Consider the following 16010-nt stretch of genomic DNA (forward strand, 5'->3'; position numbering starts at 1 on the left):
TTTACGGGCTGCCCAGGAGCCATGACATGCTCCAAGCTAGTCCCAGGGTGGATGCCTGGGGAACTGGGACCCAGGAGGCATTGCAGCATGCACTTTCATACAGGTTACATGCAGCTTCTGGTGCTCTTATTTAAAGTCAGCCTCGATTATAATGATAACGGACAATGTACTGTTCTTAAAAATACAAGTAAAGCCTGACGTCTGGATCTGCACTTGAAAAGCCCCTATCCAGAGACCTCTGGTATGGAATACACCCCATAACTGAAAGAAATATGAAATTCTTTCTCCTTAGCTCTTATCTGACTGCAAAATGTTGTTTTCCAGTCTTTGTAAAGGGCTGCTTTGTTTCCTACACACTCATAGCATTTTTTTTAATGTCATTGTCAATTTTATACATAATACTGCTATATTTTGGAGTTTTCAACTGATGGGAAAATTCCCCTGTTTTAAACAGACATTTCTCTTATTTTGCAAAAAGGAAAGGAAGCAAAACCAAGAGAGCTTTTTGAATGAAAATCATTATATTAGAAAAAGGCTGTAAGAAGAAAAAATATTTCAAAGGTAAAAAAAATTCTTTGGATTTTTCCTTTTTTTAACACTTTTGTCATCATTTAAAGAGGGTAACGTGACAAAATTTTTGTGTTTATTTATCAAAACATTGAGGCTAGCCATATAGAAAAATATTCACTTGCTTCCTTTCACAACAGTTTCTCAGTCTGGAGGGGAATGCCACAATGTGCCTGGTAAATCTCAGCTATGCACATAATCACTTAATAATTCTCCTGATGTGTTCCTGAACATCCTCTTTTGTTGTGGTATAATGCTCAGGAACAAAAACACGCATTTCTTTATATGAAGTCAAAAAAATTACTGTTTCAGCTAAATTGTTATTGACTTTTTTCCCTTTCCCCTCCTGCAGGCTACATAGACCCAAAATAGTCAATTCTAAACCAGCACAAGTTAACTCAGTACTCAGCTTATTCATACACACTTTCCCCTCCATATTCATTCCTTTTCCATGGTTAACTCCAATGTCAGCCCCCTCCCACTAATATGCAGACAAATTAGCAAAAACAGTTTAATTTTTCCATAATACTCGTTTTTGCATTCTGAAGGTAAATTATTTCCACCTGACTTTTCTTAACATTTGAATTCTGAGTACCATAACTTTCATGCTATTTCTAATTCATTATTCATGTATTACCTTATTAGATCCCCATATCTGAACAAAACGCAAAACCTCAAGTAGACCACATTTTTAAAAATCAATTAGTTTTCTCCCATTATTCACTTGGCCTTTTTGCTTAGTGACTGATACCATAAGTATTAAGAAGTTGGTATCATCATTTTTTACAACAGTGTGATTAAATATGTTAACAGAGGTGGACTAGCAAAATACCTCCTTCCTCCACTAGTTTTATCTCTAACGTAATGCTTAATTATTAACAGCTTGAGATGTGGAAACGTAGGTGCTGCTTTTGAACTTGGTATCCTGTAGAAGAGAAAGTAGTACTTCAGCAGTTAATTGGGTTACTTTTTCTGCACACGAAGGAGGCAAACTTACAGAAAATGTTTGGAGGTGAATATAGACTTTCTTAGACCTTTCAGGAAAGCCTTCACAAGGCTTTTCTGCAATACACTTAAATCACCCAAGCTGTTCAGTTCCCTTTGTTTCGTTATGCTTTTACATTATACATGATAATCACATATGGGTTACTTCATTCGACAATCAGAAACTTATTATTCATGACTTCTTAATACTGACTATCTGTACAGTTCTTTTTATTTTTCTCAAAATAGGGGGTTTTGAAACCACAGAGCACTTTAGAATTTTTCCTTTTATTTATATAGGTTTGGGGTAGCAGAAAGAGGAGCTACAAAAATATTGTAGTCACTACATATTAGGGAAAAGTACTTGCTTTTTGATAATAAGTTACTCTCTTAACACAAAGAATCACTCACATTTCCAAGAGCAATGTATATTTTTCTGGGCATCAGAATGACAGCTGTTAAAATCTCAGCCTCCTGTGTCTGGAAAGACAGAGACCTTCATTCACGTGCCACCTGGTTTCAGTAACTGAGACCAACTCTCTGTCAGAAATTTGAATTCAAGCTTGCTATTGTCTCAAAACAGCTTTGCAGCTGTGTGGGAAATGAAGGAAGAAGGGGCAAACATATAATATCTGGACAAACTAGAAGGCAGAACAAATAGTGGGGGATTTAAGGGGATTAGTATTTTCCATTTAGTGGTGGTAGGTCTGCAAGCAGGTTATGGTAACCATTGTACTGAATCAGTGTGTATGATGGCAAATAGAGAAAAGGACTGGCTTTTTCATAGCTTCATTTCTGAAGAGGTATGAAATGAGACCTGAGGATTGCCACCATCCATGGAGGACAAGAAAAGTCCAACTCCTGCAAAGAACCAGACCTATGAGTCTGCAACAGAGGCATAAGCTCTTGAGGACAAGAGCCTTGGGCTTCTGTTCTGTCCTAACAGTGGACAGAACTTCATAACCTTGACCAATGTAGAAAAAACTATCTTCTGACAAAATGTTAGGAAGAAATCTCCCCAAGGGGATTCTAATTGATATCTCCCCTTTTTGTGACCTCTTTTTTCCTACAGAAACGTAATCCAGACACACATTTTTACTTACTGCTTGTTAAACACTCACATTAAATATAAAATGGCATGCGTTCTTTAACATTAATAGTGCCATGTAGTAGTAGCCAGGACAAATTTCAAAACACACACACACACATAACTCTTTTCTATTTCTATTACTATTATTCAATTCTATCTAGCTCCTTTTGGAGCTACACGTTTTATATGCATATAATCAGATTTGCATTGGCATGTACAAAGTTAAGTGTGGGCAGCATTCAAGCAAGGTCAGCTTCAGAAGAAACACATTTGAAAGAGGACTCAGGAGTGTAATTGTATATCAAACATTTAGGAAGTATCCTTCCTTCAAAGAATGTCAAAATGTTTTAAAGACATACATACAGAAACTGAGACATGTAGAGCTCTCTGCAGAACAGAAGGAATATAATTCACTTAGTACATACTACATTTCACTACCACCAAGGTGTACCAGAAATTTAGTGCTTATGCAAGGAGGTTTTCAATCAAATGACATAGACACTCAAACACCTGCATAGAGTAAACACCACACTAGCAAATTATGGCCTGACACTGCAAACAATTACTAAATACTTACAAGGAAAACCAATCATCAGTATGTGTGGTGGGGTGTAGGGGTGAAGGTGTTTATGTTTACACACATGCATGTGTGACTTCAGAGTGTGTTTTAATCTGTTTTATGTTGATGAAGAACTGTGTTGACCCTATAGAGATACAACACTGTAGTTTCAGGAAGTTTGAGTGTTTAATGCTTATCTGAAGAATTTGTTATTCTTCTCTTTCTGTTAGCTGCTAAAATCTGAGACGACAGCAGGCTTACTTTGTTTTCAGGCATTGTATATGATGAATTATATATATGATCTATTTCTGTTAATGCAATTTTGAACCAATAATATAAAAAGTGTCAAATGGAGAAAAGGAACTCACTGAAACTCTGTCAAAATTTTTTAGTAAATCCCAGTCATACAAGACAGAAAGAACCAGAAGGTCATACTGTCATGACACATCAAATGCTTACCGTACTCAGCAGTTTCTATGTAGAAACATGGTAATTCCATGTTATTGATAAAAATGCACTTGTATGCTATCCTGTGAATGAAGAGCTTAGCAGGGTGTATAGACTGTGCAACTGGTTTCAGAGAGAAATACATATCAGATTATAATACATTTGATGACTGCTGGTAGCTGAAAAAGGGGTCAGCTCTACTATCTCCACTGCTTACCTGAGAAGGTCTGGCACACTGCTTACCATGTTCAAGCAATTGCAAAGTGTGCTGAGAAAAGTGTGCAGGACCAGGAAGTCCAATCCCAGTATGACTCTCTTCCCACACTTCTTCAGTCTTCTCAGCTGATGTCTTCTATGTGCATCCCGTTTCCTGTGCAATTTTTTTTTTTTTCACCTGTTGGTAACATGTAAGGTTGGTATCATACCTACCCTAGTTGTTTTCACTTTATTCCCAGAGGAACAGCTCCATCCCTTACGATCTGGAAGGACTTTACATTCCTCCCCTTCAAGACATGGTTGCATGTGGCACCACCATTTCTGCTCCACTATTGAAGCTACAAGAGAGGAACACAAACACATTTTGTTGAAATGCACACTTTAATGTGTCATTATGTTGCTACATTTCTTTTATTTTCCAGGAAAATGTTAGAAATATATTGACTGACAGCTAGTCTGTGATTTTCAGCCAGCTCAGAATCTTCATAAGAAATTAGGTCTCAATTTGCACAAGGTGCTACGTGCTTCAAAGTCAATCTCTTTACTGTGGTTTATTTCTAATTTACTGCAGTTCAGGAACTAATTTCACAGCATTTCTTTCCAACCCTCATTTTTTCCTGCTCAGCCAGATTTCAAAGTTTTAAGCAGAATATCTTCTTTTGAGGTAGTGTATTTTTCCTGATCTACTATATAGTCTAACACAGCCTGATTAAAATTATTCCCCAATGATGACATACTTACGCTTCTCTGACAGCCAACAACATATCAACAGTAAAGAGATCATGTAAAGGGTGAATCCGTCCTGCTCCTCTTTCAGAGAAAGAGATGTGAAAAATCAGCTAGTATTTTCCCGAATAAAACATATGAGCCTATGCCAGATTTGTTAAGTAAAGCATTAATATTGTACTGTGAATAGGAAAAATAGTGTTGGTCTGAAAAGACTAAAAAACAGCCAGAACTGTGTTCTGTTTGTTTGCTTGTTTTTTCCTGTATGATAAAAATAAATATAAAACACTTTTACTTAAGTGATTTTCATACAACTCCGAGGGCACTCTGCTAGTTAGATCAAATTTAGCTTCTCAAGAGGTCTCTTTCACTGGCATCTAATAATTTTGCTTAGCATTTCCACAGAGTAACAGCAAATAATTCATTTTTCCCATCTTCCTCCCATTCACCTTGGGCATGCCCTTCAAAAGGCAGAAGGCTTCCTACTCTTATTTTAAATAGCTAACTGTAATGGTGTGGTTCTCAGTGATGACATTAAGCGAGCAAAACCCCCTAGGAACATGTAACGAAAGGAAGCAATAGAGTAGTCGCACCATCAACACAAGAAGGAGCTGCCCGGGTGGTACCTGCTACCTGCCCAGGGAAGCAGGAGCACTTCACCGTCTGTGATCTTTCTTCTATCTTGTTCTTATTGCAACATCTGTGGAGCGCCACCACTTCACAGGTCCCAGTTTTAACATGGTGAGCTGTGAAAATAAGAAGATGAGCAATTTGATAACATTGCGAGGTAGTATCATACCATTTGTTGGGTTTTTTTTTTAATTAGAAATGCATTAAACTTGGCTCTTAAGGCAATCTGCCATGCATGAAGCTCGAATTACAATGGTACTAACACTAGAATGTAAAGCTGGTTTCTTTTCCAAATGTAGTATAACTATCTCAGGCAGAAAACACTGGCTAAAGAACAATTGGAGAAGACTGCATATGGGACTGTTCCAGTGAAGCAGGAAGCAGAAACATTATAAAACTAACCTAGAAACTATATTAATTTCTGAACTCCCATAAACAGCTGTGTATCTCTACCAAGATACTTTTTTCTTTTCTCTAAGGGAGAAATCTTGGAATGGAAGTGTATCAATGTTAAAATACCCATACATGCATATGTTTTCAGAATCTATATCTCCAGACTTTATGTCCAGGGCAAATGCAGTTCTTGATATGATATCCCAAAACCTTCCTACAGATGGACAGAGAAGAACTGGCAGGATACAGGGACAGCCCTCAAACAAAACCCAGAAATAAAATCTACTAAGGAATCACATTTTAAATCTTTCTGCTTGGCACTGCAAAGAAAGTCTGGGAACACGGGGAACCAAATTTTTCAAACATGGGGAGGCAACAGGACAATCTTCATTATCCCATATCCAGTACCCATCACCCCCACCCATGCTGCTCTAACTGATCACCAGAATCATGCTACTGGAGTCCTAGGAGAGGACCAATTTGGTAAGAAGAGAACTACCAAACGACCCTTTCTGGTTCAGCAGCCAGTTACCAAAGGATCTGGAGTTCAGAAAAAGTCATTTTAACTGAACTTTCAGTGGTGATTGATACAAGACCAGATATTTCTGGAGATAGTTCAATTCCATCAGAAGGAAGAGAGAAAGAAATCTGAACTTTTAGCTGGTATTGACCTACAACCTTGTACAGGGAGGAATATTAATTATGCAAAGCAATATGTGTTTTAACAGTACCCCTAAGTCCTCTATTTTTTCTGCTGTATAACTTTTTGTATGCTTTATGCAAAGCCTATGTACTGAACACTTCAGCTACCTTTTATATCCCTAATGGCAAACAATAAATGACAGCTTCCACAAGGAGAAGGCCCTACTAATAGGCTTTCAGGAGCCCAACACTGATCCCTGGCTCCAGTCAGTTGTTATTGCAGAGTATCAGCTCCCAAAAGGGCTGAGGAAGGAAAACAAACTTGATGTAGGCTATGGACCCCAAGAATGTGCCTAGAGGCAAAAGCCACAGGCAGCAATTAGACTTCTGGGTCTTCATCAACAAAACATAAACTACTAAACATTTCATGCAGGCAATTATGTGTTTTTCAGTAGAACAAAGTCCACTGAACAGTCTGTGATCTTTGTTGTCATTCACTGCATCATATTATGTCAGGTTAGATTATACTTTATCACATGATGCTGTACTACAGCTGAAATGATATAACACAATGCGAACAATTAACCCATGATCCATCATATTGTGATACACCAAAATGTTACACATAAATCAGAAATCTAGGAGAAAAAAAAATGGTTTTGCATAAAAATGCTTTTCTTTGTTTTTTAACTATTTATCACTTGTAATTCAATAGAGGATGAGGAAAGCAGTTCATACTCTCTGTGTGAACTTTGCAGTCTCTGGAATTTTCATACCTTTGATGATGAGCAAGTATTTTTACAGCTACCAGTTCAGTCTGTTGTAAAAATTATTTTTAATTATTTTTCAAACAATTTCACTGGTATATATGCCAATAAAACAATGTAAATAAATACATTCATTTTTCTCAATAAAACTGTTATAAGTTTTTTTATTTGTGAATATGTTAAAAAATTATTCTAGGATCTATTTCTAATGTATAATATATAGTAGAACAAAACCATGCCGCTTTTGTAAGTTCACATTATTTTTTATTTTGATAGGCAATTACACATCTTATACCCACACATGTTAACACAAATTCATTTATTTGTATTTTATGATAGGTACATAAAAAACCCAGACACTGAGTCTAAAAAAGAAAGTAAATTTCGTGGTACGATGTGAACTTTGTCCCACTTAATTTTTCAGTATATTAGTTTTCAGTCCATATTTGTATTCTGATGTGTATCACTGATCCTGAAATGTTGTCATCCTCACGCTCTTATTAAATAGCTTTACACAGCTCTACCAGGTCTACAGAAATGCCATAATATACCTGCTAAGAGAAAATAAAGTACAATGTGCACCAATAGCCATATGGAACGGCAGCCAGTTAAAAAAGCTGTTGTAAAATGCTGTGAGGGAAATGTTCATACTGAAACAAAACTTTTGAAAGACTTGGTTTGTAGTAATTAGGGAGAGAAAAACAGGCATTTTAAGACTTTTATGGTAAAAGAGTGTAATTAAATGAAACGGTCACTTACATTCATGTACAATACAGAAAAGCATTTCAAAGGGTGAAAAGATGTGAAAATGGGAGAGAACAAAAAATAATCACATACTATTGATAGTATTTTGGGGAATCTTTAATAAAGCTGCTTTGAAATTTTCTGGGTATAAAACCAAAACAACCTAGAAAAGTATACAAAGATATTTCAAACATTGAAAACGTAGGCCAACCATCCTCTAGTTTCTATTTACCATCTAGAACATGCAATGAATATTTCTTGAGAGGGAATGTAGGGATTTCAGCTCCTTATGCTATCAAATAATTAAGTTCCAGTGCAGTAAGTACAGTATCTGTCATATTCATGTGAAACGAAAGCCTCTATACAGTAGATAAAGGATTTCCCACAACCTAATACAAATTAACCTCATTAAGCCACTGAACCATTCCACGAAAGGAGGATAGTACTTTAGGAGTGTCGTGGTTTAACCCCAGCCAGCAACTAAGCCCCACACAGCCATTTGCTCACTCCCCCCCAGTGGGATGGGGGAGAGAATTAGAAGACTGAAAATGAGAAAACTCATGGGCTGAGATAAAGACAGTTTCACAGGTAAAGCAAAGCAAAACAAGGAATTCATTCACTACTTCCCATCGGCAGGCAGGTGTTCAGCCATCTCCAGGAAAGCAGGGCTCCATCACACGTAATCGTTATTTGGGAAGACAATCGCCATCACTCCGAATGTCCCCCCCTTCCTTCTTCTTCCCCCAGCTTTATATGCTAAGCATGACATCATATGGTATGGAATATCCCTTTGGTCAGTTGGGGTCAGCAGTCCCAGCTGTGTCCCCTCCCAACTTCTAGTGCACCCCCAGCCCACTGACTGGTGGGGTGGGGTGAGAAGCAGAAAAGGCCTTGACTCTGTGTAAGCACTGCTCAGCAACAATGAAAACATCCCTGTATTATCAACACTGTTTCCAGCACAAATCCAACACATAGCCCCATACTAGCTACTGTGAAGAAAATTAACTCTACCCCAGCCAAAATCATCACAAGGAGATTTCCGTTTTGGTTTTGTTTCTTTTTCTCCTAGCACAGACTTCAAAGTATGCTGCTTGCTTTACAGAAAATGTTTGAGGAACTGAATGTCATTTCTGGAATCCTACAGGAATTCATTATTCAAAACCACAGCAAACACTCAGTTCTGCATTCTCTGCTAATACAAGTAATCCTTCCTGAAATCAATGTGAAGAAGGACTGAAGAGACTCAGAGATATCAATGTGTACAGACTGTGAAGTTTTCCTGATGATTATGCATAACATAAAATATGTATATATTATGTTCCAGAAGATGTAACACTATGATGAGAGCGTAACTTGGAAAACAGACATAACCCTATCTCACCCATTAACGGTATATCCTGTAATTAACCTGCCACTTTTATATCATTTTTCATGTAGTGAAATCATCAATAGCTGTCTCATAAATCAGTATGATACCGGTACACCAAAAATGTAAGTGTTTATAATCAAGCTCCTGGAAAAAATAAAGCTAAGTAATTATTATTCCTCATTTTACGTAAAATTGAATGCACTTAAAGAGTACGCTTAAACATACACAGCAAAGACCTTTAAATATATATAAATTCTACCTGTTCTTGTTCCTTCATGGCAACTTTAAATTTCTTCAGGTGAATGAAATTTCAGTCATATTTGCACAGTGCATCTGGCACTAAGTTATGGCCCTTACTCCTTTACCTCTGTGGGAAGGTGGTTCCAGGCAAGAAGGCAAGTTACTGTTCAAGATTATTATTTTGCAACTCACAAATGTGAATATAACGTATTTAGTGTAGATACAGTGTTATACACAAACCTAGCATTAAATCAAGGGAAGTCTTCTGAATTCCATTGTTTGTTATGATCACCATTTCCTAACCTTGCCACTTAAACATTCATGTTCAATTCTGACACCCATTTGCTTGGCTGTTTGAACCTTTTCTTTCCTGAAAGTTGCACAGGTCATGCATTAACACATACACTGGCCATTAACAGAGAGGAAGAAGTCATGTTGCCATGGACCAAGTGAAATAAAGTCATGGGGTGTTTCTGTCCTCAGGTTCCCCATCATTGCAGTAGCCACGTACAAACAGTGGAAAAAAACATCAAAAAGGTTCTATTATATGCTCTCCGCAAAGACACTGGCACAACTGAGTGATACACCTAAACCAGGCTAATGACTAACAGCTACTGGAAGAAAAAGAAGACCCCTTGTCCCTTTTCCCACACTCTTTCATCCCTTGCTTGCATGAACACTGTCATTTGATGGTGACGACGGTAAGCCAGGGATTTAGACAGGCCCTTTTTTGTAGGGCTAGCTCTCTACTGGTTTAGCTCCTACAGCTGGGTGCAGAGACTAGTGAGAAGCAGTTTCAGCTATAGGGAAGCAGCAGGAGCAGGCAGCCACGGATACTTGATTACCTCCTTCTGCAGAAACCAGTTCCTATATCGGCTTACAGGCACTGCAGCTCTGCACTCTTACATGGAATAAATGTTATCTTATTTTATTCCATTTCAGGTAATTCCTCTGAGGTCAGAGAGACTATGTAAAGTGTGCAAAGCTTTGTTTGCTTCAGCCTGGGTGACTTTTAAAGCTTTTCACAAAAACAAAGCTTTAGATGAAACAAGATGCAACAGACCAGCAATAAGGAGAAGAACGGAAATTACTCTTAGCCATGAGTTTCAATCCAGATTACATCCAATATTATTCAGACTCTGGACTTTTTGTCATCTTGGGTATAATCAGGAAGATGTCCCATATGAAATACTATAGTGACCCAGTCTTTCAAAGTAGGCACATAAGTAGTCTTTATTTATGTAAACCATATCCACATGAGTAATTGCATTGACTACAATGGAACTACTTTTTTTAATAACCATCTGCAAGGAAAAACAAACAATATTTCAGCAGATTATCAACCTGCTTTATCCATTTCCCTGAGTGATTAGTCACAATATTCAAACAAGTGTGTGAGGGGCAGTTATTGATATCAGAAAAATAAATAAAATTAGTGGTTATAATGTACCATTTTCCAGATTAGGCTCTAAATCACTGTCCCACTCTTAAGTGACCAGGAAAATAGTGGGTTTTCTTCTTTGCATAGTCTATTTGCTTTGTTCATACTGATTGACATGGAAAACAAATGTAGGTTATCTTTCGGCTACACTTCAGCAATTTCAATATGTCATATCAGTCTCAGTGTGTCACTGTAGATAGAAAGGATACAAATAAACTTGCAAAATCTCTCACACAAAAAAACGCACACTCGCACACAGTATTGTTGCATTTTTTCAATAGTTTAATAAGTGTTAGTAGCTGCCACATCTAAGCAATCAAAATCCTATGCAACCACAGCTAAGCCAGGATTTCCATCTAAACTTTCTCTGTTTAAACGTCAGACAAAGATATATGAAAAGAAGTACACTGTCCAGTTCCTTCATTCAATTAATTTCAATATTTTTCAATATTTTCTGTTCTATCCACCTAACAGCTGGCAGGGAGAAACCTGAATTTGGTTTATTCACACTCTATCAGCAATGGTGGTGATATTGCTGCAGTTGTGTGATCCAAGAACATAAGCAATGTGAAGCTTTTTGTTAAAGATAAAATCTTTGATTTGACCAGTCATCAGTGTAATTGGGAAAAAGGCAGACAAGATTTTGAGAACACAAGCTTCGGTTTGCTTGTGTGAACACAAAACAAAGCACACTTTCATTTCAGCTCCATGGGCCAGGGGGAGAACTGGCAGCACAGACATCAGGAAAAGCAGAGACGTTTCCCACACCAGCCGTAATCTCATTACCTCTGGCATGCAGCAAGCCACTGACTCCCAAAGAAGCAGTGGTAGATGCACATTGACAGGAACCTTAGTGAACACGACCTTTAAAGATCAGATTCAAAACCCTTTGAAAACAATGGCTTTGGTTTGATCAGTGGTTTTGGATCGAGTTAAATTTGTTTATTTTCAATAAAGGTGACCTGGATTTGCAACTGAGATATTTATTCTGATGATTTCATATGTAGCACCTATTACAGTGATTGAGCAAATGATGACATGTAGTCTAGATATGTGACTGAAAAGTATGATGAATTAAGATTATTAAATCATGTTTTAAACCATCATTAGAGTTGTCACGTGTTTTTCATTGAACAGTTCATTTACTAAAACTACAGTTTCCAAGCAGTGTAACTATTTTTGAAATCTAGTCAAATTTGGTTACACACTGAACCTAAAAGTAGGCATCCTCAAAGGGAGGCAAAAAAAAAAAGTTTCCACATTTTTTTTAAATTTTTTTACAATATTTTTTATTGCTATGACAAACTTAAGGGATTTTTTAAATTGTAAAAATTCTCAAAACAAAGCAAAATATTTTCTTTTATTTGGAAAAAAACCTACTTGGTACTTTTCTTCCCCCCCCCTCATTTGGCCAGTGAACTGAAAAATCAATTACAGACACAGCAGTAATTCTTGTGTCCTCAGTGGTGACAATGAGGCATGCCACAGTTGTGGTACATCTCAAGAAAGGCACTCACGCTGCTTTATTTTCCAGATGACACATGGTGTTGCGCTATAGAATCAGCAGGAAAAACTGATAATTTTGTGCTGTCTTATTCTGCACTATCATTACATTTCACATGACTACTTAAAAACTTATTTAGCTATCTATTCCATTGATGCCCACGCACATTTAAATCATTCACGTAATTCAAAAGTAGTGTACAACTAAAAACAAATACCAAATTTTACTTTGAGAGATAAATTTTTTTGTAGAGAGAAGCTGCTCTCCAAGTCTCTTGAGGATCCCTTTTCCAAATACCTAGAACTGGGGATGTGCCAAATAGCCCTCACCTTGGCACAGCGATTGGCTAAACATGGAGACACTGGAGGACCAGAGGAGCTGCAGGATACTAATGAGCACCAACGGAGCACCCTGATCTGCTGCTCCCAGCACCATCCACGGGGAGCAATCAGCCCCTGGGCCTTGTAGGAAACTCACCGAGATGAGTCAACCCAAGAAAGTGCCTCCCCAAAAAGCCTTGCAGACTAAAGGGAGCTACTGCCTACAAGGGTATAGGACCTGTTACTGGATGAAGGGGGAACAGAATTTTGGGACTGTGTAAAATTTGCCATCAGACATTTTGTAGAAACATCTGAGACTCATCATGGGATGCTTAGTGGAAGGACCAGGGGCAGGGAATGGGAGGGTGTCAGGGTGGACTGGGGAGGAACAAGCATGAGTCAATAAAGGGGACAGGATAAGAGGGGCCAGTGAAGTATAAACAGCAACTGATCCATACACTTGCCTAGTTGAGCCTTGTGCTCAAACACTATAAGCTATCCTACATTCTCATTAAATACCATTTCTATCTTTTTTGTGGGTGAACTCTCTTCTCTGAGTGGGTGTGCGTAAATGCTAGGGAAATTTAAGCCAGACTAGTTGGTGATAGCTTAAGAGATCTGATTACCTGCAATTGGCATGAGATCACAAACCTCATGGGCTCATGAATCCAAGTGAAAGCAGCTGTCAATATGGGGGCACCTTGGACCAGCTACCAGTCAGACTGAGTGTCTAAGACCAGCTACTGGAGTGATCCATTTTGTGTATTTGTATACATATCTATCTCCCCCCACTAGCAGATTTCAAACCTAATCAGCCAGCGAAGAGGAAGAGGATTGGGCCGTCCATTGCATGATTGCTGTGTACGTTAATGTGGGTGCCAGGAAAATTATTTTGTTTTGTCTGCCGTGATCTCTGTGGCTGGCTCTGTGTGTACTCTGTGTGTACTCATGTGTGAGTCTGCGTGTCTATATGTTCATCCATATGTGTCTAAGGAGCATACATGCTCAGCCTCATCATTGGCAGAACCTGGGGATAAGGAGCCACAGCAGCTTCACATCTACTCAGCTAATGTATTCACCAACCTCTAACGGATGCGAGCATTAGAAATCTTTTGGAAAGAAAAAATACACAAGGAAGACAGAGGCAGCATTTGGCAAAATCACATTTAACCCTCAACCTTTGCTTCTAAGAAATGTACACAGACTGTCAAGATATTTCTCTCATATCAGGCAGGTTACCTGCTAGATCAGCAGATCAATAGCTGTTGAGAGGCACATGCCAAAACACTGCAGTGAGTCAAGCAGAAGAGTTGCCCTGTTTGATCAGAACAGTCCATCCCATGCCAGAGGCCATGCAGACCTCTCTTTTGCTTGATTTGGGTAATGCTGTGATGTGGACAACTTCTTCCCACGCAAATATCTCCTAAACCCCTACAAACACACCTTATTGACAGAGCTTTGAGGTCTTATTTACTGCATTCACATTTCCATGCCTTGCACCTCAGCTATAGCTATTAAAAGTCACTTGGTCACCTTGGGCACTAAGTCCAGATAGAGCACACACTATGCTCTGCTTACACTAGTAGAGAATCAGTTTAACTTAAAAGTACAGCATTGCTTTTCATTTCTCTTTTCTTCTGATGTCTCTTGCATCCTGGGACAGGTTCTCAGGTGAATTGTTAAAAAAACTGAGCTGATTGCTTGGACTGACTATTTTTGCAGTGTCGCTTATAGGCAACACACACACAAAAGATCCTGCTAACTGCAGCCCTTCCCAGGCTTCTTGGACTCAATGTGTTTTCTCTCCTGAGAGAACCATTTTAAAATATCAAGAGTAATTCTTGATAAGTGTTTATTCTGCAGATGTTAGCCCAGCTCCTCTCATTGGGCTGCCTCTACCATGCAATTAACCCAGTTAGTCCACTTGGGTGAAGGATGGTAAGCAGAGTTCATATGACAACATTATTCAGACAGCATCTCTGGTAGCCTTTAAAAACTGAGCTAATGAATGGTTTGCTACAGTCACAGTGCCAAGTACACTTTTCTGCACACCGTGCCAAAGAAAAATCTCATCCATCAACTTGTCTGCCAGCCACCAGTTACAGCCATCTGTGTGGGAAGACTTTTTCTTTCCCTTTTGGAAAAAAAACCAAGGAAAACTACAATGTAAGCATTCCCCTGAGATGAGCCCACTAATGACCCTGTGAGATCAAGCCTCAGATATTCTCATAGCAAAACCTATGCACTGAAATGAACTGAAGGATTGAGTCATCTCCACTAAGAGAGAAAAAGACTTACTGGAATAACACAGCAAGCTGGCACGGTCCCAGCTGGTCACACAATCTTTACAAGCATAAAAACCCAGATGGAGCACTTCATGTAGGATCTCTTGGACCTGGAGAGCTCACAGCCATCTGACTTCATCCTCCTGGCCTTACTGAGGCTAATTTTATTCAATCAGTCCTTTGGCAGGAGTGAGCCAGTGTTACTCAAATAAGCTTATCTCCTCTCTCACAAAAGTCAGAGCCTTTTTATGGCAATGGCTACAAATGACGCCTTCAAGCCAAACTTTTAGCCAAAGACACAGGAACTCAAAACACAACTAATTCTCAGGTAGCCTGAAGGATAATTTCCTCTTCTTCATACGACCCCCTCTCAGCCTACAATGTTGCCCTCCCTAGGTCCTGCTTTCAATTTTGAAACCAGATGATCACTAGGCTCACGAAACCACAGAGTGTTCGGAGACAACATCACAAGCAGCTCCCATCTGGGGTCTTGCAGCTCTTTATACGTTCACCCACTGGAAGAGGAGGAGAAAAAGAGGCCTCTGCGCATTTGCCCAGTCCTCACAAGCAGCTCAGCTCCCCAGCTGCAGCCAGCCCACTAGGTCTCTCGCCGCCTCCTGCCAGGGGTGCCCAGGGTGGAACCGCTGCACCGTAGCCATCCTGTTTGCAGAGCAGTGGAGCAGACAGGGGAGAACGCTGACGGCAGCGAAGGCTGTGTGTTTCCCTGTGGGCCAGAAATGGAGCCGCTTTGCTTTTTGCAGGCAAGACGCTTCCCACGTTTCTTCTCTAATGGCTGCGGGCTGACACCATCCATGAGACAAGCTTGTGTAGAGCTGGCACAGAAACACCCAGGGCAAGGTGCAGTTTATTAATACTACAAGAAGTCAAAAGCCCCAATATCTCTGAGGTTGTTATCAAACATGTTAAGCAAATGATATATTAAAGTGTGCAGCCTTTTTGTAAATTAACAGGCTGAGGTTTGAGATTACTAATTATATGATTTCACAGAGAAAAAAGACCAATCCAGCTCTCAGGCACTCAAAAGAACATTTGGCACAAAGACTTTTTATTCTCTCCTACTCTCTC

The 16010-nt window shown here is 39.0% G+C and overlaps 1 protein-coding gene across 1 annotated transcript in view; it reads right to left on the bottom strand.

Moving 5' to 3' along the window:
• The window catches only part of FAM19A2 (family with sequence similarity 19 member A2, C-C motif chemokine like), a 46411-nt gene that overhangs the window by 7959 nt on the left and 22442 nt on the right, over positions 1–16010 (bottom strand). Inside the window, exons 3-4 of the mRNA XM_019472545.1 lie at positions 5183–5335; positions 4077–4201 (exon numbers count right to left, since the gene is read on the bottom strand). Coding sequence (XP_019328090.1) covers positions 4077–4201; positions 5183–5335 — 278 coding nt within the window. The remainder of the gene's footprint in view (positions 1–4076; positions 4202–5182; positions 5336–16010) is intronic.

The sequence above is a fragment of the Aptenodytes forsteri genome, unplaced genomic scaffold, assembly GCF_000699145.1.
Source record: "Aptenodytes forsteri isolate BGI_AS27 unplaced genomic scaffold, ASM69914v1 Scaffold4, whole genome shotgun sequence".
Taxonomy (NCBI): Eukaryota; Metazoa; Chordata; class Aves; order Sphenisciformes; family Spheniscidae; genus Aptenodytes; species Aptenodytes forsteri.